This window comes from Motacilla alba, chromosome 11 (genome assembly GCF_015832195.1).
Source record: "Motacilla alba alba isolate MOTALB_02 chromosome 11, Motacilla_alba_V1.0_pri, whole genome shotgun sequence".
Classification (NCBI taxonomy): Eukaryota; Metazoa; Chordata; class Aves; order Passeriformes; family Motacillidae; genus Motacilla; species Motacilla alba.
This window is the reverse complement of record NC_052026.1, coordinates 14,402,960-14,428,576: the sequence shown is the minus strand read 5'-3', so window position 1 is coordinate 14,428,576 and position 25,617 is coordinate 14,402,960. Positions and strand designations below refer to the sequence as shown.

Genomic DNA, 25,617 nt, shown 5'->3' with positions numbered 1-25,617 from the left:
CCAATTGTTTGCATAAACCTTGTACAACCCTGAGGTTTTCACTGATGAGCACTTGTGCAGGAGCTGGAAAGCTTTGAGACGTGGTGAGTCTCCCTTTCTGTGAAACTGGCATGCCCAAGGTCAGTCTGCTTTTGGTTTCAGGTGCTCTTGCCTCAGCAAGAAAGCAACCAGCTGTGGCAATGGCTTTGTGAAATGCTGCATGCCAGTAAAGGCTGCTTCCCATCGTGTTTTGACACTAGTCTTAACCCTCCAAGGTATTTTTAAAGAAAATAGAACTGAATTAGGGGTTTGCTTCGGATTACACAGTGTGGTGGTTGGGTGCCACATGCCGAAGCACCGGCAGGGTATTTACCTGCTCCTCCTGAAGCCTGTGCTCCCCTGGCTGCGTGCACTGCATGGTGCCGCGCTGGGCGCCCAGCAGCTGCTGCTCTTCAGTTGCACAAGTCTCACAGGTGAGAGGTTGGCCTTACATGTCAGTGAGATCTCCTGAGAAAGTCTCCATTTCACCTTCTAGTTGTATGTTGTTCACTGGAAAGTCTTGGTTTTCACTACTATCCCCATCATTTCACAGCTGGAAATTCTCCTTATTATAAAAGCTTGTTTTTCAAACAGGCTTCTTCTTCCTCTTATTCCTGTATCAAAGTTGATTATCTTGCAGCAGTTCATAGCTGTGTTTCCTCCTGGTTTGAACTTTCATCTGACAGGCATCACAAGTATTTCCATCTCTTCCTTTTTAGGAGCATCATTTCTTTAGGAAAGAAATGCTGAGGAAATATTTCTAATTATTTTCTCTTCTTAATAGGAAACTGCTGGCCAAAACTCTTAGAGTTTTGCTTTTGAAAACCTATCAGCTTTACTGTGTGGTTTGTTGACTGAGCTCCTGTGTTACTCTGCTCAAGATCACTGATCTTACTCTTGTAGTGGTGGCAGAAACTGGAAAAGTGTTTTTGGTAGCTGAAACCTTCCCCATTTATGTGCACGAGGGGTTTTTTGTTTGCTTGGCAGTGCACTCCATTTCATGGAAAGAAGAGGCATTTTCCATCATGAGGCAGTATTATGGTTGGCTGTCATTGAATATTTGAGGGGATGAATCACTGACTCTTGGGTTGCACATTGCAGAGGAATGATCCCAGTGCCACTTGGAGCCAGCTCCTGCCCTGGCGTGCTCGGTCGGGTGATCCACGGGAGGCCTCTCTGGGCAGGCTGGGCACCTGCACTGCCAGGCAGGTGCAAATCCACTCCCACAGCATCCCTTCCAATGGAGGATGACTCTGTCTTTCCCACTTGGACTTCCAGCCACGGCAGGTTGGTCAGCCTGTGGAGCTCCTGACTCCTTTGTGCATCCGTGCATGTGCTTGAGCCTGCCAGGAGAGCAGCTGCTTCCTGTGCTGGGGCTGCTCCCAGTGGCCAGTGTGGGGCACAGGAGGCTGCAGCTGGCAGCTGCTTTTCTCCCGTGCAGGGAAGGTGTTCTGCTCCAGCAGCATCTGCTCTGGGGGCTGCTTTGAGAGCAAGATGTGCTGGGGCAGCTATTCAGTGAGTGACCCCCAGGGGCTCTCTGGTGTAGAGGAGGTGCTGGGAATTGGCATTTTGTGCTGTTTGGTGAGAACTGGAGTACCAGCTACTTCTTATGGAATAAAACCTTGTATTTCTATTAGTTTCCTTTGCATTTCAGAACCTTTCTTCCCACATTCATGCTCTATCCAGACGAGCTGGTCTGTGAGCAGATCTGTAGCAATCTCTCCTACCTTGTGTTCCTAATTATTTAGCCTTTCAGTTTGAGGCTTGACAATGAGCTCCTTGTATGTGATGGTGAGCAAGAGCCAAGTGAATGCTGTCAGACCCAGCTCTTTACTAAATAAGGGGAGTTTATCCTGTCATTTCTCTCTTCCTGTTATCTAATCAGCTTTTATAGTGTACTTTTATTTTCTGCTGTGTCTGGAGCAGATATTATTGCTTCTCTTCTTCCTCCTGTAGGGAGTAATTTTGAGGTGAGGAGTTGGTCACTGCTCTGCACTTGGTGCTGTGTAATCTGGAATATCAAGGCTGTAGAAACAGGTTGGGGTTTCTGTCTCTTTGTCTAGTCCTAAAGCTTTTAGATGAGAAACTGGGTTTTGAAGCCTTAAGAGAATTCCTGCGTAAAGGCTGTGAAAATAAGGCTCTGTATAGCTGAAAATAACAGTGTGGCTTGATGTCATGGCAGGTGTGGGGAGGAGGTGGAGTATGTCTACCTTAGATGCAGTTTCCAAGTGAATTCTCTTTTTTTCCATCTCTCCTCAGGGATTCCTCAGTGCAGTTCCTAGGAGTGAAAGCAGAGTCAGTAATGACTCAGTGCCCACCATAAAGGCTTACAAAGCACTGCCTTTTCCAAAGAGACTTTGTGCCCTGGAGAACAACCCACTTCTGCCACAGCACTTTGAGCTCCCCCAGCCATTCCTGAACCAAGCAAACTTACAGGTGAGTTGATCACAATTACTTGTTTTCAATCACGCTTTAAGTTGTCAGACAGAAAAACTTAGGCTTCAATAATCAGCTTTAATCTTGACATATGTCTGGTTTTGTTTCTTTAGGTTCTTTAGGTTCTTACTCATTGTTAATCTCTAAAATACAGCTTTTCCATTCTTGTTTTGATGACAAGATAGATTCACTGTGTTAACATTTCCATAAGTTACAGAGCAACTTTATGCAGATTCTAAATCTGCAACAGTTTTACATTTTAGTATTATCTTGCTAAAAAGCCCTTAAATGACCCAGATTCATAAATACATATTCCCTAGAAAGACATGATTTGCATTTAACATAACTAGTTCTTTTTAAAATCAAGAAAGTCATTTTAACCAGTTGTGAACTCAGGCAATTCTGTTGGAGGTCTTTGCAATCTGCACTGGTACCTCTCATCTGCTTGTGACTTGCTGACTGAGAAGGTGCCAGCAGTGTTGGCTCAGATGGAAGGACTGAGCCTGATGGCCAAACTGCTTAGGGCAAAAAGCAAGCATGATGTGATGCTGAAACCCTTTTGACGATCTGTGGTTTAGGAATTTCTTGACCAAGAAGTCAAGATCTTGTATTTTTTTCCAATTAATATCCCTTGAGGAATTGATTTTTTTTTCTTAGTTAGCCTCCAGTTAATTTCTTACACTGAACATTTCACGTGCTAAAGGATGATGTGCTTCACACTACAGAAGAGCCTGTGAGAGCTTGGTGGCAGTGCTTTTTTAGTGACAGCTGACATCCCAGGAGTTGCTCATATGATCAGTGTCTGGCTTCCTGACTGTTGTTGTGATCTTGTCCCAAAGGGCAGCCAGCAATTGCAGAGTTGCCAGTTGGCTCTGATGGTAGGGGCATTCCATATTTAAAAGGTGTCAGCTCTCTTTGACTTTCTTTTGAATTTAGGGTGCTACATGTCTGCTGTTAATGAGATTATTTAATAATTGAAGAATAGTAATAACCTATTACAGGATATTCACCATAACTTCTAGTGTAAATGATAAACTTCATACTTGGAAGGATAAAAATTACTTACTTCAGGCATGCCAGAATAAGTGTGTAAGTAGTGAAATTATATCTTTTGTAGGGTTTTATATTACCTGAGACTTTAAGTCATTTTCTATAGAAATATGTCCTATGGCTTGAAACATAACTTTTTATGAAATGGGGCTTTTAATCCTTTTTCTCTTGCATTTTCAAGTTAATAACTGGGAGAGACTGCCCCGTGGGCTCAGTTGCTAGTGGGCCTGTATGTGATCCAAACCATTTGAATGAAGAACAGAAGAATGATTGAATTAGTCTTTGTTCCCGCAAATGGGAGATTGGTTTGACACTAGATCCAAACAGGCACACAACACCCATTTCAAAATCCCAGTTAGATTTGTAAGGCATTAAAATGGTGTGTATAATTCCTGTTTAATTCAGTGTTAGTGCTGCTTTGGGTGAGAATGCAGGAGATGTAGGCATGTTCCAAAAATGTGTGTTTATGCATAGGTGGGCCAAATGGTTCTCTGTGAAATCTATTGTTTGTTGAGGTAAACCAAAACTGTAATATTAGTTCTTTACCATTTTATCTATTTTGTAGTTTGGAAGTGTTCCTGGTGTGAAATAAGAACCTGAAGCCTTTATTGGGGTGGCATAAACCACATGTCTCTGTAAAGGGCAAAAGAAACTGGTTTGTTGATATTTAGTATATAAAGGGTAGCAGTGTGGGACATTTACTGGCAAACTTGCTCCTCTGCATCCAAAAACTACGAAGGAGCTGGGAGGTAATAGGTAGTGTAGAAAGGAATGGTGTGTGGGCGAGAGCTCCTTACCAGGGGAACTTCCTCCTCCTCCTCTTCCTTCCTTTCCCTTTCCCCACAATAGACTCCAGGTAAAGCCTTGTGTTTCTTTATCCACCAGAACTGGTGGCGTTTACTAAAATAGGAATTCTGTTGTTTTCTGGCGGTAGTAACACTGACTCTTGTTCTGTGTTTGCTTTTTCAGACCTCCTTCTGGATGACCAATGTGTGTTTTAAGTGATTCTGTCAGCAACTCAGTCTCCAACTTCCCGCTCGTTCCAGCTGGTAGCGGCGTTTAAGATGCAAAAAGATCACAGTCTGGGATCGCACAAACATTTCTCTTAAAACTTCCTAGATGATTGTAGTTGCTTTGGTTGTGTTCTATGCTAGCAGAAGCCTTTTTCAAGGTCTGCTGTTGACTCTAGAGCACCACATTCCCCGTTTCTTGGGAGCCTTGGGCGCCGGCAGCATGGGAAACTCGTGCGTTTGCCGCGACGACAGCGGGGCCGAGGACAACGGGACCTCTCAGGGCCGGCAGACGGACACCAGCAGGACACACATCCCTGAAGCAAGAAGCCACCCAAGGGACCCTGTCCGTCCACCCAGGAGGGGTCGAGGGCCTCATGAACCGAGGAGGAAAAAACAGAATGTGGATGGGCTGGTACTTGACACACTGGCTGTAATTCGGACGTTGGTAGATAAGTAAGTACATCCTCAAGGAATAATTCAACATGAGTGAAAATGTTCTTGTCTGCTCTCAAACTGTGGCTCCAGCCTCTCACCGATCTACACCTGACCCTCCCTGGAGCAGCTGCGTGTTTCCATCTGGAGGCTTAGGAGAGGAGCACCTTCCCTAGGTAATAGAAGTAGCTCCTGAGTGCCCAGGTTCAGACTCTTCCAGGAGCTGAGGAGCTTTCTCACAGTTCCTGTATGGGCCTACACCCATGTGGGATGAGGAGTGTGCTCAGGATTTCTTACCTGGCACAGATATACAGTTTAGGAAGCAATAAATGCTCCAGAGGCTGGGAACTTCTCTCCTAAAAATTGGTTGTTGTGCAGTTTTCTGTTTGCAGGCTGGATTTTACTTCTTTGGAAATGGAGAAGCAAAATAGGGAGCTTTGATCTTTGTTAGCCTGGATAAACAGACTGAGGTTTTCTTTCCAGTTGTGACTACTTTTTAAAGATCACATGTGACTGCCCAACTCACAATCCCAGTATTGCATTCCTGGCATGCTCAAAGCATCCATTAAGGGTGTGGGGGATATTTATGGGCTCTTCCATTTTTTTGGTATTTTTTTGGTTTTGTGTTTCTTTCTACAAAGCTTTAAAAGGGCCTTAAAAATGATGGGTTAAGTCAGCTCAACACCTTTTGGGTTAGGTGCAGGCTAGGAATTGGAAAGACCAGAACTGAAGGAAAAACACTATTCCAGCCTGACAGCTGGAGTTTGAGTTTAAGGTGGAAGAGGCTCAGAATAAGTGAGCTTTGATTCATATACCTGCATCAACTCTGGAATGTGCCTGCAGAGAAGGAGTTTTTCTTCCTGCTGTCAAAGGCTTTAAGTGAAAATATCAGGATTGTTGTTGTTCATGAACATTGAAGTCTAAGATATGTGTTTGGTTGGTTTTTTAACAGGTTTTATTTTGTGCTCGGTCTTCAAATCATGGCAAACGTTTTTTAAAGTCTCTGCCCAGTCTCACATGCCCTTTCCCTCAAGTTCAGCTCTTTAAGCTGTTTCACAACACTTCTGTGCACAGTTGATCCTGTTCCTGTGGGTCTTGCAGTTAGTTTTGTAATCTTGTGAGCACTTTCCTATGCTGCTGAGAGACAATAAGCATGGTTATTTCACTGCCCATGGAGCCCTGTTTCTGAAAAATTCCTGAAGCTACTGTATTTTTATGGGGGCTTTTATACAGACTACAGTAAAATGCACTGTGATAAGGAATGAATAGTTGCTTTCCCTGTTTGCTATTTGATTTTTCTTCTTGTTGTTTTTGGTTTTATCGAATCTCAAAGTTCTGACCTAAAATATATCTGACAACTGATGGGGTTTTTTTCACTCCTATCTAGAGACAGCTGCTTCCTGGAAGTTTAATTTCATAAATTTAGAAGGATAAATTCTTTATTTTGGGGCTTATATGAAAAGCTGCCTTGCAAATTAAGAAATTACCAAAATGGCTGTTTTGTTTCAAAATTAGGAAGGTGTGTCCGGGGGGGGATGTTGGAAATTAAGTGGTTAAAATGGCAAATCAGTGGGACAGAATTGTCCTGTTCTCAGTGCCAGTACTGTGAAAAGCTGCTACTCCTGACAAAATCAGAAATGTTGCAGAAAAAAATGTCATCCCTTTTTATCACAGCCTTTACTTGTACTTATGGTTGGGATTTTTGTTGGGTTTTTCTCCTTTCTTTGAATCTTTCTATCCTTTCTCTTGATGTAATTCTGGCTGCAAAACTGCACTTCTTTTTCCTTCTGGGCAGGTTACTTTCCAGAAGAAAGGTGAAGATGCCTTGAGTTAAAAAAACAACCCAGCTATTTGTTTCAAATGTTGTGGCTATATAAAAAAAAATGCATTAAACTGGTCTTTAGCATTTTCTTGTGGAAATATTTAAGAATGTGCTCACCTTTTTTGTAAGAAAAGAAACACATGTATTTATGTCATATATATTTCATCAATGCTGAGATTTTTCTCTTCTTTATGATTAATCTCTCAAACTAGGTAGCTTTATTATCTCCATAAGTAATGTCTGTTGAAATTTTTCTAAAATTCCTCTGCATTTCACATTTCCAGTTTCTTTTCAGAGCTGTGTGATCGAGAGTGAGCATGGAACATAAAGTCTAAGCCTGGGGTTAGTTCCCAGTGCCTAAGGAGCACTAAATAAAGTATTTTAGGAGGTGTTGCTGGATAAGCTTTTTCTGGACCTAGAGGTGCTCACTGAACAGGACTTGGGGGTCTTGCTTTAGGTACTTTCACTGGCAGTGCCTTTTCAGTTACACAGATGTGTCCAAAGCTTTGTGTCCTTACTCCAGCCAACTGGACTGAGGACCTGACCTATTGAACTTCTTGTCGTTTTCATGTTGGAAAATGGCTTGGATTAAATATTTTCTGTTAAACTGCCTTAACTGTTTCTTTGAACAACTCTTGTTGAAGACTGTGATGCTGTTAGGTGGCTTCCCATTCAGGTTTTATGGTGTTTTTTAAAAATATTTGTATATTTAGCAGAGAATTTCTGAGAAAAAAAATCCCGTTGAAGCGATGCCCCTGGTGCAGTGCTCTGGGCTCACTTTGTGACCTCTGACAGCCAGTGCCTCATTATGTGCTACAAGGAACCTGCTAATGAACAGCACCAAATCTTGGCATTGTGTTCAGCTCTTAGACATGCAGATGTGGATCACAATTTCACTTGTCAGCTGTCGCAGACGTGCAGATGTTGATGTTGAGCCAGAGAGAGGCTCAAATCCCATCTGTGTTTCAGATCTGAAAGACATGAGCAATCTGCAGCCTGTATAGCTTCCTTTTGTTTAATGGTTACTGGATTTGTTTTCTGTCTGTGTATAATATTTTTATTCGGTGTATTTCGTTGATGATTGTGCATCATTTTTGACCTGTGTAATATCTCTTTCAGTGACCAGGAGCCTCCTTATTCAATGATCACGTTGCATGAAATGGCAGAAACAGGTATCAAGGCATTGTGTGGGGCATTTCAGTTGTGACTCACAAGCAAAAGAAACAAAACAAACCCCAATCCCCTCTTTTCTCTGCAAAGAAAAACGCACCTCAGCCGGGTGTGTTGGGGTGTGGTGTAGCTCTGGGGATGTGGGAACCAGAACAAAGTTCTGCCCTTCAGAGCTTCCCTGAGCTCATGCATTGACCTGAGTTTGTTTGGATTCAGTTAAACTTGCCTCGTGAAATCTCCAGAAGCAGCCAGTGGATGGCCACAAACACACTGCAGTGGCATTAACCCTAAGGCACCAAGAGTGGCTGTTTGCAGCTGAGCAGGAACATCCTGCACCTGCACACAGACGTGGGCCAAGCCCGTGTGCTCGGGTGTCAGCACAGAGCACGTTCCTCTGGTTTGGCTCTTGCTGACCTTAGACCTCTGCTTTACTCTGCGTTGGTCCCAGCCCTGTCCCTAAGGGCTCCTGCAGGACAAGCAGGGGCTGTTCCATCTTTGGTACAGCAGGAGAAATTCTCCCAGCTTAAGACTTCAACAAAAGTTCTGGTTTAGTTGAATTTTTACCTCTCTACTTAATAGTGTTGATAGTGGTCTTAGGAAATATATTTCTGTATTAAAATTAATTAATCAGTCTGGTTAGATATTACAGCAATTCAATAAAATGTTTTTCAGGGGAATGTGCTAACATAACTCAACCCCAAATATATTACTGCTGTGTTGCTGTTGTTGTAGGGAATACTGCTTCTTCAACCTCACTCACCTGTATACAGATACAGAGTTTCACTTCTAAGGGAGCTATTTTCTTGTAAATCCAAATCTGTTTACTTTATCAGCAGTTTAACATCTTCTTAGTGGATGTTTGCTTGCAAGTAAAAGCCCTTGTCTACTTATTCAACAGTGAGAGCTGCTCCTCAGGAAAACACGCGTGCTTTAGACCAGCAGGCATGGGAAAAACCACTGAGTTTCTCTGTTGCTCTCTGATACTTCAGGGAACTCAGAAAGAGGGATCTGAATCGGGTTAAAATAAATTATTTCCTCAGTGTCATTGTGTATGTAGCATTTACCATTTAAGAGTTGACCTTGGATGCTGAACTCTGAGTATCACACTAGAGCAAAGTACTTGTCCATACCACCATGAGCATTCCTTCCTGATAATAGTAGGAACTAAAGGATGCTCTGGCCTGGGTAAGATTCTTCTCCAAACCATACAGGTGTTCACTATTACCCAAGCTGATGTAAACTTTTTCTTTTTTGAATTTAAACTTCTAAACTACTGCAAACTAAGACAGTGGTGTAAAAATCAAACTGTTTTTCCTGACGTCTCTAAGCTCACTGGGTAATTTTGAGGATTTTTCAGTTTACATTTAGGGATGTACTTGGAACACTTCTGAATTGCACTGTTAATTCTGAGTGTGACTTCTGTTTTGTGGTTGACAGATGAAGGCTGGTTGGAAGTTGTTCAATCCTTAATTAGAGTTATTCCATTAGAAGATCCCCTGGGACCAGCTGTTATAACGCTACTACTTGATGAATGTCCTCTGCCGACAAAAGTGAGTTGAAAGCAGATGCGTTTATCTGTGAGTGTCAGTTAGTTGTGGTTGCCACACCCACGATCCCTTTGAGTGCCTTTCACCGCTGATGCAAGACTGATAGTGGTTCAGAAAATGGGTGTAAGGTTCAACTTCAAGTAGTTTGGGGGTGACTTAGTGTCTAAATGCTAATTAATGCTAGGAGTATTCCCAAAAAAAAATCCATCTATGGGGAAGGAGCAAGAGACCCTTTGCTTTTGGCTGCTTTTCCTGCCACTGGCTCCTGCTGTGTGGTTCTTACACTGTGCAGGGAAGGTGTGCAGGTGCTGCAGAAGCTGCCCCAGTTCTGCCCTTTTGTTCTCTCATTTGCAAAGCTGCACGTTTACAAGTCACTTTTGAATTTGTTCCTGCCCTGCACACGAGGAATGTGATGCAAGTGGGTGTGTTAAGCTAAACAAATGACATTTTTCAACTATGAAATACCTATATATGGTTTTGGCAAATGAGAATCCTTTTGTTTTGCTGGCTACTAATCTGGTTTTGGGCAGAAAGATGACCTGAGGTATTCATGCCATGTTGGTGCAGGTGTGTAACTGAAAGCCTCAGGTGCTTAAGGATGCTAAACCTAATGTTTGTACAGAGAACTTGTCTGTCTTCAAATGTTTGTCATTATCTCATTTCTTCAGAAACTGATGATCACATCATTGCTGCTTTCATTTCTCAAGCTCCTGATGCTGCCAGTTTTAGTCTTCCATTGGTGGTGTTAGGGATATAAAGAGCTGCTTGCATCAGTGGCTGGAGAATTGGTCAAGCTCTCAAACTACCTGAAGTGGGTTTGTTTCCTCTAGGCTATTGATTAAAGTTATCTGAGACTTTTAAACAAGAGAAATGTATTCTGACTCTCACAGAAACTGCTGATTTTGAAAACAGCTATGACTGGAAACTTTGCTTTAAAAAAGAAATCAGGAAATGGAGACCACTGTGAACGCACACAGGGAGAGTGATTTTGGATTTTTTGTTTGGCTCTACAATGGCCTCAGCAATCAAATTACTTGTTTTTCAAAAGCCACATGACTTTCGTTTGGTACTGTTAAGGAGTTTGCTATAAAGTATTTGGCCTTATCAAGAGCAGGAGTGAGGTGCTTGTTTTTCTGGGGGGCACAGTGGTTTTTCCTGTGTAGCTTCTTCACAGCACAAGGAGCTGCAGCTGTGGGGTCTGCTGGCCACATGCAGCCTCATAAAGTGTGTGCTGCTGTTCGTTTTCTTTCTATACAGTTTAAGTTTTTTGTCTTAGGGATTTTAAGTCAATGCCTCACTTCCATGACAGCTGGAGAACAGCAGTATGCTGTGTTTTATTTTCTGGTTTTGCAGGCTATAAAGTCCATAAAGTTAAAAGGGCAGTGCAGTAAACTGTTTATTCTATAAAGTCTTTATTTAACTCAAAATACTTGATCTCTGACAGTTCTAATAATGGCTAAAAGCAGTATCAATATGTCAAGAGTCTAATTTTAGTGAGTCCTTTCCATCCCAAGTCTGTTGCTCAGTCATTCTTTCTTCTTTCTCTGGTCTTTCCACTTAGCTCAGTCCTGTTCCTCAGTTCTGTTTTTGTGGCTTTCCTTTTAAGAACTTAACTACTTTTCAGTGTGATCTCTGTACAGACCTCAGACTCTAGCACAGTCAAGTGATTCAAATGTGGCTCAGAACACAGTTCAAAAAAACACATCTATTCAACTTCAGCAGGGCTCATTTTTCTTCCGAATGGCTGCTGATGACTTCAATATGAGGAGTTCTTCTATTCTAATTAGATCCTTGCCTGAGATTATGCAGTTTCAATCTGAATCGGCTGAAAGTTTCATGAAGTCTGGAAAGTTGAGGAGGATTTGGAACTTTTCAGGGTGGGGTTCTCCCTGTGGGATGACTTGTTCTGGCTCTAGATTAACCCCTAACTACCCTGAAAATGCAGAGAATGCTCTAGACCTATCTGGGATTTTATTCATACCATACTGCCTCAACAAAGCAAGTCAAAGCATGGCATTTTAGCTTTATTACTCTCCTTGGTCACTTCCTAAGTTTGTGTGACTACAGAAAACTACTTAGGCTCTCAAGAATACAGTTTGACATCCTGTAAAGCTGACAGCATCCTAAATTTATGACGAGAATGTGAGCTTCTTGGGGAAGGGGCATGTCTCTTTACTCCTGAATTCTAAAATCTGAAACAGTCCTTTTCTTTTGAAAAGGCTGTGAGTTTTAGGACTCTGGAAATTCAGATGGCAGTGGTGCTATATGTGCTAATTGGTTCCTTTTGCCTTGGGGAGCTCACTTAGGTATGTCCAGAAGTGTCCTGAGCTGTTGACCACAACAACCAACAATCTGGTGGTAATTTTAAAGTTACAGCTCTTGGATCTGCTGAACTTTTTTCTCATCTGTCCTTCATTATCTTATCTTAGAAGATACCCACCCCATGCTGCCTGCAATACGGTGCTTCAGTAATGTGTAAAAACAATCTGGTTTTACAATGCTGAATCGGGGGGAAGCTGTACCTGTCAGTAACATTGAAGAGATTTCTGATTTTTTTCATTTGCAGGACGCATTACAGAAGTTAACTGAAATATTGAACTTAAGTGGAGCTGCTGCTTGCCAGGACGCTTGTCACCCTGCCAGGCACCGGAACACGACCGCAGTGCTGGGCTGCTTGGCAGAGAAATTAGCAGGTAAAGCCCTGGCCTTCTCCTCACAGCTGCCTCTCTGCATCACCTTCTGCTTTAGCACCCACCATGTGGAGCTCAGAGGTGTTTGCTGAGAACTGCATCATGGGGGTACCAGGTGTGACAGAATGTGGTTGATTCAAGCGTCTGAAAGAGCCATTCACAAATCCTTCTGAAGTGTGGTTAGTGATTGGGGAGCACTGGTTGTTATATTGCCTTTGCACTGGTAATCAGTGTCTTCTGCAGACCCACTGTGGCTGTGAATTACTGAGGACACATTCTCTAGAGTGAAGCAGGAATATCAAGTTAGTGGTCTTGGAGGCTGTATAGAAATAAAAAAAGAAATGCGCTTTTTCCAGTAGGCATGTCTTATTCTATTGTAGATAGCTGAAATGATTCTCTTCTGTGTTGCTTAAAAGAAAATTGCTGAGATTCTATTTTAAGTTGACTTCATATAGAATTTTTATTCCCTGTCATTCCTACCTAGTACACAGCTGGAAACTGATGGTTGGGTTTCCTTCCTGCTGGTGATCTCTTTTGTATCTAGTGTCTTTGCTCCTTTTCTGGAATTGGACAGGAAAGAGAGGAAAAAAGTGATTGTCCAGTGTTACCTAATGGTTATTAAAACCCAATTACTGTATTTCTGTGGGGAAAAAAAAACTAGGTTTGGAAGTGTTTTTGTGCTGTAATAGTTCTACTGTATTATACTAAGTCTAAGTGAGATATACTGTATCTACTTCTACCTTAGTGGACATAGATCTCATTGTGTCAGCTCAGGCAACAAACCTGTTAATGAAGTGTTGGAACCCACTGCAAGTTCTTAAGAGCTTGTAGATGCCAGGGTTTGATTCCCTCGTGTCTCTCTCTTGATTAAGTGGACACTATTTCAGGGCTTTTTCATTTTAAATTGGCTGCTTGCTCTGGTGCTGCTGCAAGCTGTACCGTTAACTCTCAAGTTGGCTGTTTCAGGTGCTCAGTTTTGCTTATTTTGGGCTACTGATAGGTAGAACTGGTCTTTACACATTGACTCTGGAAGTAAAGGGGAGACGGTCTTTTTTCAGAAGTGAAGAGCATGAAAATGCTGAGTGGAGGCTGCTGGAGTCTTCCTGCAAAATCTCTGGCTAGAAACCTGTACCCACTTAGAGAGTGAACTGAACAGGACTGTAATGTGCCAGTAACTGTAATTATTAAATGTGCACCAAGTATTTTACTGGGAGCAATAATTGTTTTATATTATAGTTTTGCTTTGCTGTGAAGTTGTTTGGTGTTCTTTAATTTGTTACCTTGTGTTTAAAAGATCTGTGGTGATGGGTATGTGGTACCTCCCATGGAGGGATTTCATTCCTGATGTTCTTGCAGGTCCAGCAAGCATAGGCTTGCTCAGCCCAGGTATATTGGAGTATTTACTTCACAGCTTGGTAAGTGTCTTTGATCTTTCTGTATGTATCCACACATAGCAATTAGAATGCAATTTTATTATTATTATTATTGTGAAAAGTTGAAGTCATGTCTGCGAAATATTGGCAGTGTATGTTACAAAAAGCTAAAATTCCAGACCCTGTGGGATCTCCATCCTTGGAGAAGTCAGTGGAACAAGGCTCTGGGTAGCCTTATCTCTCTGGATTTATCTCCACAGGAGGGTGGAATACAGGAGCTTTGGAGGCTCCTTTGAACCTTCTGTGACAGACTTGCAACTCTTCTTGTCTGTCTGCACTGGGTATTTATTGATTAACTTTTTCTTACTGCCCATGTTTAGAACTTCCAGTCCCACCCAACAGTGATGCTTTTTGCACTAATAGCACTGGAGAAGTTTGCACAAACAAGTGAGTATTGGCCTGGTACTGCTCTTAACACCATGGCTTCTGCATTATTGTCACTTGCTTTGCCTGATCACTTGTGAGCATGAGAGTCTGCATTGGTATTTATTGCTGTAGTGACATCCCTCTACCCCTCAAAACCCCTGAGATACTTGCTGAAACTTATTTTCCCTGTTAGAAATTGCTGTAGAAGGATTTGTGACACGAGGCCTTTGTCACTGACGTAAATCTGTATTAGAGTTGGACAACAGCATTGGGAGCTTGTAGGCAGGAAAAAATATTTTTTGCTTTAATGACACCCTCACCCCCAACCCCGTAAGAGATTTGCTGAAACCAGCCTTCTCATCTGAGAAATTACTACAGAATGACTTATGACATGAGACCTTTGTTACTTGAAAAGGAGTCAGTCAGTATTGGGGAGATGGAGAACAGCTGTGATCAGTCTCTTGATGATGCAGCTCCATGCTGAGAAGTGATAAACCTGAATGAAGATAACTTCATCTGCTTGGGGAAACATTTTCATGCTTGTAATATTGAGGTTTAGAGGTGTGTAGAGAGTTCTACTGCATTTGTAGGATGTTATTTTTAGCTTATCCCTAGCTGATAGCAATTACTCTCTCCTGTTAAATTGCAGGTGAAAATAAAATGACAGTTTCTGAATCGTGCATTAGCGACCAACTGATCTTGCTGGAGAAATGGACAGATAACCCCGACTTCTTAAAACGCCAGGTTGGATTCTGTGCCCAGTGGAGTTTAGACAATCTGTGTAGGTATAACAAAGGGATGGATTAATTAAATAGTAATCACTCCTCCAAAGAGATGGAGGACTCCTTTGTGTTCATTGTTTATGAGCACTTAGTGTACCTGGCTGCGTTTGTAGTATCTCCTTGAAAAGGAGAACAAAACCAAAAAAACCACACCAACAAATATATCCAGTGTAATGGTATGAAAAGAAAATTTTGGCAAGGAAAATGGTTTTGAAAGGAAGTGGTTTGTACTCTGCAAGTTGGAGCTGCAATGAAGATTCTTCTTTGAACCAATTTCCTGTAACCCACACTTCAGTCAACTTGCTGAGTGGCTCAACAGTGCAGCTCTGTCTCTGTGGAACATCTGGGTTGCTGACATGTCCTGGTGATGGCCACTCCTGTAATCATTCCCCACTGGCACGAAGAATTACTGAAGACTTTAAATTAGATAAACTTTTTGATTTTTGTGATCAAAAGTAAAAAGTGTTTGGCAAAGCACGACTCTAGGTTGATCTTTTGAATTATTAAAAAACCACTGAATTTGCTTGTTTAGTTCTGATTTCAAGGGCTCAGCAACTCTAATGACCTTGTATTTTCTAATGCCTTTTAGATAAATTTGGGTAAAAGGTCTGTTGGGCTTTAGGGGCTTTAGTCAGCTTATGGAAAGCCAGTGTCAGCTGTGTTTAGTAAATGTCTGTGTAAGTGTTATGGCAAGTTTGAGTTATATGAAGGGTCCTCAGATAAGATCTTTCACTTATAAATTAACATGTATGTGTCAACAATTTGACACCTGGCAAGAGAAATGCTTCTGATCCCTCCATGTAGAAAGGGCAAGCAGGGAGAGAAAGAGAGCTGCTTTGGCTCAGTTCAAGTTCATCACCTAAAAATGAGATGGTAGAAACCTTTAAATCCTTGTTTTCCCCTTCTTCCTATTCCCAAATCTGTTTCCACAATCACAAATCATAAAAGCTCTGCCCACTGAATATACAAATGCACTGGTAAATCCTGAAGCAGTGGCACCTTGGTGTGAACTTGGATGCCTTCCATTTGCCTGTGGGTTTCCTGCAAGTACTAATTAGATTGTGGGAGCTCCAGTCAGAGGCACAGGTCATGCTTTCATGTTTGGAGGGTATTTAACACACACTCTATTGAAAGCTGTTTTCATGCAGGCAAAATCTCAGTGTTTCATTCAGTTATGCCAAAAACTACCTGGACCTAGAGAGATTATCATTGTATGAAGTGTTTAAAATCAAGTTTTGCAGCAGCAGTAACTAACACTGGTTGGGATTTTTTTTTTTCAGTTTTAAAAGAGGGCAGGCAGTTTACATATGAGAAGGTTGACTTGACCAACATTAGGGCTATGCTGAACAGCAATGATGTCAGTGAATACCTGAAGATCTCACCACATGGATTAGAGGTAGGAATTGTTTCATGTATTCAAACTGAAAAAGAGGCTGAAGAAAGACAGGTTTTGCTTTGCACTTGCTCCTGTGATTTTGTAGAATGAATCCATGTTGTCTGCCAGCTTTGTACAGAAAACTTGCTTTGTCATCAAAGGGTTGTAGCATCACTACACTGATCTCAGTTGTAGAAATGTTCACACTGAAGTAATGCCTGTGCCCCAAAACTTCAGGGAAGTGATGAGGATTCTTAAGAGTCAGATGGCTTTTCACTTACTTTGTGAGCAGCTTTAGTTGAAATGTCATTCTGTTGTTGGTCCTGTCTCATCTTGAAAAGCTCACAGCAGTCAGAGTTTTGCCTCAGCCATGTGTTTTTTTTTTTTCCTTCTTCTCTAACTCCTTCTAAAAACTTGTTTGACTACTTAGAGATGTATTTTCATGAATTTACATTGAAGGCCTCCTTGTCCTTCCTACCAGGAATCAGTTAACAACCAGTGATTAAGGTTTTCCTGTCTCGGTTGTCTTAGTCTTTAAATCTTTAAATTGTTGCTGTCAACTTTCTACTTTTCTCCTCTTTTTTTTTTTTTTTTTTTTTGCCTGTGGCTTAACCTCTTAACAATTTTCAGTCTTGCCTACTCACTAGTTTGTGTGACAACTACTGCTATAAAGAGAGGTCACTTAGTCTGAAATGTCTCTAAAATTATGTTGGCACATTCTTATACTCAAACTTGAACCAGGGCAGGAAGGTGTTTGTTTGGATGGTGGGTTTTTGGAGACACCGGGTTTCTGTTTGGTGGGTTTTGGAGACACCGGGTTTCTGTTTGGGTTTTTGGAGACACCAGGCTTGGATGGTGGGTTTTGGAGATGGTGGTTTTGGAGCCACCAGGTTTCTGTTTGGTTTTGGCAGGCACGGTGTGATGCCTCGTCCTTCGAAAGCGTGAGATGCACGTTCTGTGTCGACTCTGGAGTCTGGTACTATGAAGTTACTGTTATTACTTCAGGAGTGATGCAGATAGGATGGGCAACCAAAGACAGCAAATTTCTCAACCATGTGAGTACCTGTAATATCATTGAGCTGGTGATTGTAACATCAGTATTTTCCTTCTTACAGCATCTGTGAAAATAGCTCTGGTTATTCTGTGGTTGTAACTGAGCACTTGCATGTTTCCTTCAATTTTTCTGTGTCCACGAAGAGCTGGTTTTGCTGAATTTGGTGGTACAAGAGAAGTCAGTTATTGCTACAGACTGACATTGTTCAGCTAAGTCATGCAGAGCTGCAGCAGAGACAGCTTGTTATCTGCTGGCTGTTGTCTGGAAGCTATAGGGAACTTACTACTTATTTCTTGTAGCATAATCTCTTGGAAATTCTGTGGATAACAGTAGTTACTCTCTGGTTTTGGAAGCAAACAATAAGTCACTAGGAACAGCAGTTTCTCATACACTGTCCTTTACACAGGTCACCAAGCAGCCATTTCCTCATCCTCTTTAACACATTTTCCTATTAAATTAACTTTCACAAGGGGAATTAATTCACTCTGGGATAACGTGGTATCATTGGACTTGCTGGTAGCACCAATATGGGACAGTCTTGGAATGCAAAAGCTTCTTTTTACTTAAAAATAAGGATTAAAAAATATTAAACCCTCTACCTTCTTGCCTTTTCCTGAAAGTACAGAACAAGTCTGCTGTCTTATTTTATAGCTTCCTTTACTGTCCTTCTCATCCAGATAATTTTGTATCTTTTTCTTAGTTCTAAGTATTCTTCTTCCTACTATTTACTTGTAAGATTATGTTCTTGCTAGCATTAAAGCAAAATGTGCATTGTGCACATGAAGTCCGAACATAGTTAATCACCACGGAGATGTCACCAGGCCTTCTTTCTTCTTAAATCTTCATGGTAACTCTGCATGGCTGTTAGAAACTTTGTATGCTTCTTGTGCTATGCTATCACTTGTTTCAGTATTTCCTTAATAAGAAAGAGTAATGATTACAACCCAAAACCTTCTCTACCTCAGCTTAATTTTTCATGTTATCAGCCTTCCAAATGACCATTAAAGTTCATTGAAGTGCAAGCTAGAATTTTAGGACAAAAGGTATGCTAGGCCTAGCCTAGTGCTGAGAATGAAAACAGTGCTGAGATTTCAAGTTGACACTTCTGCTGGCTAAGCTTGAGGGAGAAATTCACCTGTAGCCCTTCTTTAGTGTTGTAATTGCATGGCTTTCTGTTCCTACTTGGAACTTATTTTAGGAGAAGAATTATATATTTCATGTAGAGATAAGCAGTTAAACCTGCTAATTTCTGATTATTGTAGAAAAAGTCATTCTACAGCTGAGTAAAATACAGAAGTTCATATGAAGATAGGCCAAATACATACATGTGAGTAAATATTGATTGTGAGGGTATGAGAGAAATATATTAAGGAGGTTAAACACCAGTGGCAAGAAACCTAATGGGAATGCAAGAGTAGCTTCTCTCACCATTTAACTTAGGCATGCCTGTGAATTCAGAGGTCTTGCTCCATTTCTTCTAATTATTCATGGAAATAGCATTGTCTTCTGCTGATGTGTAACATGCACATATCTCTGTGACACATCCAAAGTCCAGTCCCACATTTGTAGCGTGGAATTGAAGTGTGATTTAAGTTTAAAAAAAATTACAAACCATACTAAAAATCAAAATCCACCAACTGAACAAAAATATCATGCTGAGCACAGTCCTTGCAGACACTGAGTGTAACAGAAACTGTGTGAAATAAAAGGCCATGTGTCTGCCTTTAGACTGCTAAGAGGCTTAAAAGATTTTTTTTCCCCACTTACTGTTAAGGAGCTTGGTGTATGTGCATTTTTCTGTGTGTCTTGTACAAGGTATGAAAATAGGAGATGTCACATCTCTGAGTAGGATGATTTTTCTGATGCTGCAGCTGTTTTGCTGGTGGCCAAATGCTGCTGTTATTTAAGTTCATCAGGTGTGTGCCTGAAATACAAGGATATTATCCTCTGGGTATGTCACAAACACAGGCCTCAGAAGCCATATGCTCTTTATTTACAGCATCTGTAACAAAAAAGACTGGTCCTAAATATGACATTAAACACCCATTAGCTGGGCTTAGCTTTAATTTGGGACATGAGAGGCTTGTGTAATCAGATGCTGTCTGGTATTTGCACTCCAGACAAACCATGCTGAGCACGAGGAAGTTACTTACCTTCCATAATGCTTTGGGTTTCATGGCTGTGCTCTGCTGTGTGACAGATTTTTCTCTCACTCTGAAACTCTTTACTTCTGTGTTTGCCTTGGACCTTAGGACTATCACTTGATTATGTTTTCACAGTTTGAGGGAGGCTGGCAGTGAAAGGGACAATATGCAATAAATGAGGTGAAGGGGCTGTGTGTTTGTTCCCTTTGTGTACTGTGGGTTCTGGTGGCACAGGGATATCTTGTGGGGAGGGCATTACAGGCTTGGTACTGGGACTTCAAGATAAGAGAGTGGCTGTTACTCTGTGGTGACTTCTAAAGATGCAAAAATTTAAGCTATTTGGGTGCTAGCCTTCTGGTATTTAAATACTTAGACAGACAGGAGTGATTTGAGGTCACAGAGAATGGAAGACACTTTGGAAACAGTATCCCCTTCTCCCTTCCTCCTCACGCCAACAAATTCCCTTTTGATGTGAAAATGAAACTAAAACTAGTTTGAAAAAAATATTACCTTCATGGGGGAGAGAGAAAGAAACCATTCCTGCTGCTGGAAGAGTGGTTTAGTGCCAATTCTTTACTTTTTTCTGCCAGGGTTGGGATTAAATGCACAAGACAGTATTTCTTGTTTGGACTCGGATGTTCATTAGTTCTCATCTATGTTACAGTCTCAGAGAATGAGTTCTACAGCACTTCACTAACAAACTACAAAATGGAGCCCTATCTCTTTTCCTACAAGGCCTTTTAAGAATAAACTGTCTAATTAAGAAATAACACCTAAATTTTTTTTACTTTCAACCCAATAACCAACCACCCATACCCCACAATGTGGACTTTTTCATCTACTTACACAAACCCATGAAGAAGGAGAAGGACTAGCCTCCACCCTAAAAATTCCATCTTGCTTTATATATATATTACTATATTTTAGACCTTAAAGTCCCAAGTTTTCCACCATGTGATATTCCACACTTCCAATCAAGCTCCACACCCACAATCCCAGTTCTACCATGCAGCTTTGAAAGCCTTCTCCACGGCCTCAGGTCAAACGCAGTGTTCTCTTGGGGGTCAGTGTCTGTCAGCACAGAAAGTCCAAAATTCTCAGGGTTCCAACAGTTGAGGTGAATGATCAGAGGCTTGAGCCCCTGGGTGTGAGGAGTGGCTGCAGGCTGAGATGTTGTGCTCTGTCTCTGAAGGAAGGTTACGGCATCGGGGACGATGAATACTCCTGCGCGTACGATGGCTGCCGGCAGCTGATCTGGTACAACGCCAGAAGTAAACCACATTCCCATCCCTGCTGGAAAGAAGGTATTCAGTCTGTCTGCTGCTCTTTATCCTAACTGGATTTCTGCACAGGATTCTTTCCCCTTGCAGGTGTCTGTTCATACGTGTGAACAAAGCAGTTCCTGCCCATTTCTGATGATCACAAAGGTTTAATAATTACTGTGTCTTTAAGAGTGATTTAAATGAGCACAGTGGGCACTACAGTCTTGTTCCCCAGTCTGTGTAAAGAGGCTCTTGTTGGTTAAACACTTTTTCTTTTCAAATGCAGAGTGAAAATCATAGCACAAATTAACACTGGAAATTTAATCATTAGACTTTTTCCCACTTGTTTGTAGTCATACACAACAGGGTTGAAATCTTCCTTTCTGGGTTAAAAGAGTTGTTTTAGAGAAGGGGAAAAAACCTTGATCTCTGAATTAGACTTTTTTTTTTTCTTTTTTAAGGAGGAGTTGCACTGTCTTGCTTACTTTAAATTCTTGGATAACTACTTGGACAGCAAAGTTCTGTTCTTGATCTCAGCTTTGAAATCTTGGTAGGATTCTGTGCATGCCAAGCTTGTGTGAACTGTGCCGCCTTCTCTTCTATTAAAATTTTCCCCCAAGGATGGCTAAATTAAAACACCTCTTAAAAATAAATAGCACAAGCATATTGGAAATTTCTTCTCAGAACACCCACTTGCTAAAGTCTATTTTCAACAGGTGTAAAATAGCCAAGGAGTGACAGAGTGCAGCTTTCTTCTGGCTTTGGCAAATACTCTGCAATACTTCTACAACTATGTAGTATTAATGCTCTGGCAGACTAAAATACTTAATTTTTTTACTATTTTCTCCTGGGTTTTTTTGGTTTTGGTTTGGGTTGGGTTTTTTTCTTTAGTTACTGTCTGTATCAATGTTTCTTCTTTTGTGCTTTTGCAAACAGTTCCTTTTAAGTAAGACAACTCACAGTGACATATGTGATACTTGAAACAATAACTGTTTCAGCTGTTGGCATTTAACAGAAATTAAGTCTTTAAATTGTTTTTGTTTTGCATGTAAGGAGACACAATAGGATTTCTACTAGACTTGCAAGAAAAGCAAATGATCTTCTATTTAAATGGAAACCAGCTTCCTGCTGAGAAGCAAGTATTTTCATCTGCTGTGTAAGTATCTGCTCATTTGGAAGGACATGACCTCTGTGGATAATTGTGTTAATTATATGAAGAGTTTTTAATTTGAGATGTAAATTCATATTTACTTACCTGAAGCCATCATTAGGCAAGTTTCCCTGTTGAAAGTTGCTTAGAAATCAATAAGAGGGATATAATTTTACAGGTGGATTTCAGGGTCCAAAATAAATACTTTGGACTTTCCAAAGGTATGTTCAGCTCAGTGGTTTATACTGTCAAATTAGCATAGTATTAAAATAGAATGAGGCTGCAGCAAAGATGAACAATTTTCTGGTGCCTGAGGAACTTCTCTTCTGAAAAATAAAACCTATCTTGTAAGTGTTGGAGAGGGTTTGTTAACTGACTGCCATTCACTGGGGCCAGCTCCTGGAGCAGCACATTGAATATTCATCAGAGGATGTCTCTTGGTACCATTGCAGGCAGGTGTTGGGCTTATTTTGCCAACTGTTGTTAAAATTAACACATGGTGAACTCCTCTAACTCTCACAGGGAAGTTCAGCCTTTTACTTCAGAAAAGATCAGCTGGTGTAATACTTGAGAAAGCAGCTTCCTATGCAGCTTAATTAAACATTACAGTACTTTGTCAGTTATTCCTAGCAGGCTAATAATTTCATCCATGTTTTCTCCTTAGAATAAAGTTCAAGATACAGGCAAAGAGTAGTTCAGTTTAAAGAATTGCTGAGTATCTTCTTTATTCAGCTTTTAGTGCTCTGTGCTTTGAGTATGGAATTGACAAACTTGAGTACTTGTTAGAACTTGGGGTATTACTGAACTTGTGCCCTTCCAGTAAATTTGAGAGGTGATAGTTGTGGTTTTAAAAGTGTGACTGATCCTAGTTGTACAGTAGGCAGCCTTTATTGGCTGACTCACTAAGAAATTCAGATAAATCCCAATAGTAAATTCAGGAGTTGAGATCTAAACAAGGTAAGTTCAGCTGCAGCCTGATGCTCTCCCAGTTAGCTACACAACTTGTATTAGACTTGTTTGTCTCAGTGTTACCATTTGAAAATGTACCCTAACATGTCTGAAAGCTCTACTATTATTTCAGTCATTCTAAAATGCCTGTCCATCATGTTGCAGATCAGGATTTTTTGCTGCAGCAAGTTTCATGTCCTATCAACAATGTGAGTTCAACTTTGGGGCAAAACCCTTTAAGTACCCACCACCAATGAAGTTTAGTACCTTCAATGATCATGCCTTTCTGACAGCAGAAGAGAAAATCATTTTGCCCAGGTAATCCTCCTACCTTGTGTGTTTGCATGTAGAGAAATAGAATGTTTCATGTCTGAGTTTGCCTTGTACTCAGCAGATCTATTTCTTATGGAGTCATACCTCCATAGGTTCCTCTCCTAAAAGGATGAGACAGTAGGCTCCAGTGCAATTTCATCAGTAGGGCAGGAGATATGCAACCAAAATCCATTAAATTAAAATATATTTTGTAATATTAAGCTAATTAAAATGAACTAGTACCACACAGTAAGCTGTTCTAGCAGAAGTACCTTCTGCCATCTAATGATTATTAGGCTGATTGAGGAGGTATAGTGTTAATTAAAAAAAGATGTCCTATTTAAAATTGACCTAATTAGTGGTGTTGGCAGCATGGAGGTGCTCCATGATTGTAAGTCCTTTTCTGATCCTGATGAAAATTCCCCTGATTTTGAATGACAGTAGTGACAAAGGTTATTCAAATTTAGAAGTGTTTTCCCACCTAAATATAATTCAACCCAGATAGAAACAGGTCTGGATACATTCTTCTTTAGCTTTTACCAAACTTCTGGCAGAAATGAAAACTAATAGCTCATCTGAATCAAATTATTAATAATAAAATAACTGACTATAACATAAGCAGTAACACTGTACAGTGTAATCTATGTGGTGTACCCTGGATTTCAGTATGTGACTCAAATAATCTTAAACTGCAACTAATTAAGTGGGGGTGAGGTTGTTGGAGGGGGTACCCCTGGCTGTAATAAAATTCAGAGACTGGTTTTGAATTATCTAGCTTTGATCAAGTGCATTTCAGGTACTTAAGTATCTTAGTGTTTAAAAAGAAATAAGAAAAACCCCTTACTTCTGGGTTGGAGTCACACATTGGCAAAGTTTGAGGCTTGGAATGTTGTATTTTTGCAGAGAAAATCAAATGTAATTTGCAAAATCATTTTGTTCTTGCCCATAGCCAGAGTAAATTATTTCTGCTTGTGACTGCAGGTGCTTTAAGTAAGAGTCTGATGTAGCCTTTAAGATGATCTGTTAGGTACAAATCTGTTGTTCTGTCTTGCTCGTGTCCCACACTGGATGAGGGGTTTGTAGTTTCTGGCTGATGCATCTGGGATTGATGTTCTGGCACTGCTCTTGCAATGTTTAGGCAAAAGCTGTGAGAGCTGGTAATGATTGTGCCAAAAGATGAGAGACAAACTGGGGGAAACTGGTTTCCTGTTGATGCCTGACTGGTGAAAGTTGGCCTCCTGTGTTACAGACTCTGTATTATGCAATAGCACTGAAAGGCTCCATTCAAGGTTGGACACTGTTCTTTGTGTAAACAAAGATCATCCCTGTCCTACAGCCTGAACTGCTTGGAAATGAGAAGCCAATTCTAAATTAAAAGATAGCTTTGATCATCTTAAAAGTGATAGGAGATAAGGCAAAGGCCTGTATAAGTGGACTCCAATTATCCATCACAGGATTAAACATAAACTCATGCGGAGTTGTGCTGAATTTAGTGCATCTGGTGTTGGGGCAAGACACATCACCCTGCCATTGAACAGTTGTGCTGGGTGCTGAGTGTGTGTCCCAGGTGGGAAATGTCTTATTTCATCAGATGAGGGATTTTCCCTCTTTTCTCTCCCTTGTGGCTGTTGCCATACTGGGATGTTGATATAATTTGCTGTTTTTATTCTTTTAAACTGTGTTAGAGCATTATAGGGTTTCTGTATGTTGTTGATACATGGGTTTGTGAGGTTTATCTGTTTGGGTTTTTTTCTTAACTCCTGAAAGTAGCCAGGTATAAAAGAATTTCTATAAGTGTTCAGCTGTGGGAACTAGGAGAATTGTTATTTAATCCCCTCTTTGTCCCTTTCTGACAGACCAGAATAGGGAATCAGACTGTTTTGCAGGTCTCTGGGTCTGTTAAGCCTTTTTTTTTGTGGGCATCTGTGATTGATGTTTATCAGCAGTGTGATGCAGCACTGCTACAAGTGTTATGTTGGCCTGGATGCAATTCTCAGAATAGTTTTGAATCTATTGCTTTGAGTCAAATTAATGTTTGGTGGGGTCTGTCTCTCTCTCCCTTCAGACACAGGCGCCTGGCTTTGCTGAAGCAAGTGAGTATCAGAGAGAACTGCTGCACACTTTGCTGTGATGAGGTAGCAGACACAGAACTCAGGCCGTGTGGACACAGGTAAAACCTTAAAAAAAAAACCAAATCCAAAGAAATAGGAAAATATGTGTGTGATGCTCAGCTGAGATGAGGCCATATGCAGTCCCTGCTCATGTTGATTGACTCCCCAGGATAAAGGAAATAACCTTCCTTCCTTTAAGGATGTGATGTGTAGAGGTTAAACACAGTATTCCCACTATTCCACTCATCCTAGACCTGAGCAGGTTGAACCCCTAACTGTGTGTGTATTTGGGGATGTACAGAGGCTACATCTGTGTGCTGCCCTGGGCTACTGAGTCTTATTTCCCTGATGTCAAAGGCTTTACAGATTAGTACTTGATGCTGGTGCTGTGAAATCCAGATCATGTGAGGAGAGCAGAAAATTCATACTCATTAAATGTTCAACAAATGGATGGTCTCAAGTCACAAATTCCTCTAAAAGCTCAAAATGAGAGAGCAGTATG

General features: G+C 41.0%; 1 protein-coding gene across 2 annotated transcripts in view; it reads left to right on the top strand.

The window, feature by feature from the left end:
* RSPRY1 (ring finger and SPRY domain containing 1) overlaps positions 1-25,617 on the top strand; it is a 36,405-nt gene that overhangs the window by 7,676 nt on the left and 3,112 nt on the right. For both annotated transcript variants that reach the window (XM_038148234.1, XM_038148235.1), the window contains 14 exons: positions 2,278-2,454; positions 4,474-4,970; positions 7,891-7,943; positions 9,379-9,491; positions 12,055-12,181; positions 13,535-13,593; positions 13,932-13,998; positions 14,627-14,758; positions 16,040-16,155; positions 17,046-17,189; positions 20,525-20,636; positions 21,648-21,750; positions 22,858-23,010; positions 25,070-25,174. In XM_038148234.1, coding sequence (XP_038004162.1) covers positions 4,624-4,970; positions 7,891-7,943; positions 9,379-9,491; positions 12,055-12,181; positions 13,535-13,593; positions 13,932-13,998; positions 14,627-14,758; positions 16,040-16,155; positions 17,046-17,189; positions 20,525-20,636; positions 21,648-21,750; positions 22,858-23,010; positions 25,070-25,174 — 1,631 coding nt within the window. In that variant the 5' untranslated portion in view covers positions 2,278-2,454; positions 4,474-4,623. The remainder of the gene's footprint in view (positions 1-2,277; positions 2,455-4,473; positions 4,971-7,890; positions 7,944-9,378; positions 9,492-12,054; positions 12,182-13,534; positions 13,594-13,931; positions 13,999-14,626; positions 14,759-16,039; positions 16,156-17,045; positions 17,190-20,524; positions 20,637-21,647; positions 21,751-22,857; positions 23,011-25,069; positions 25,175-25,617) is intronic.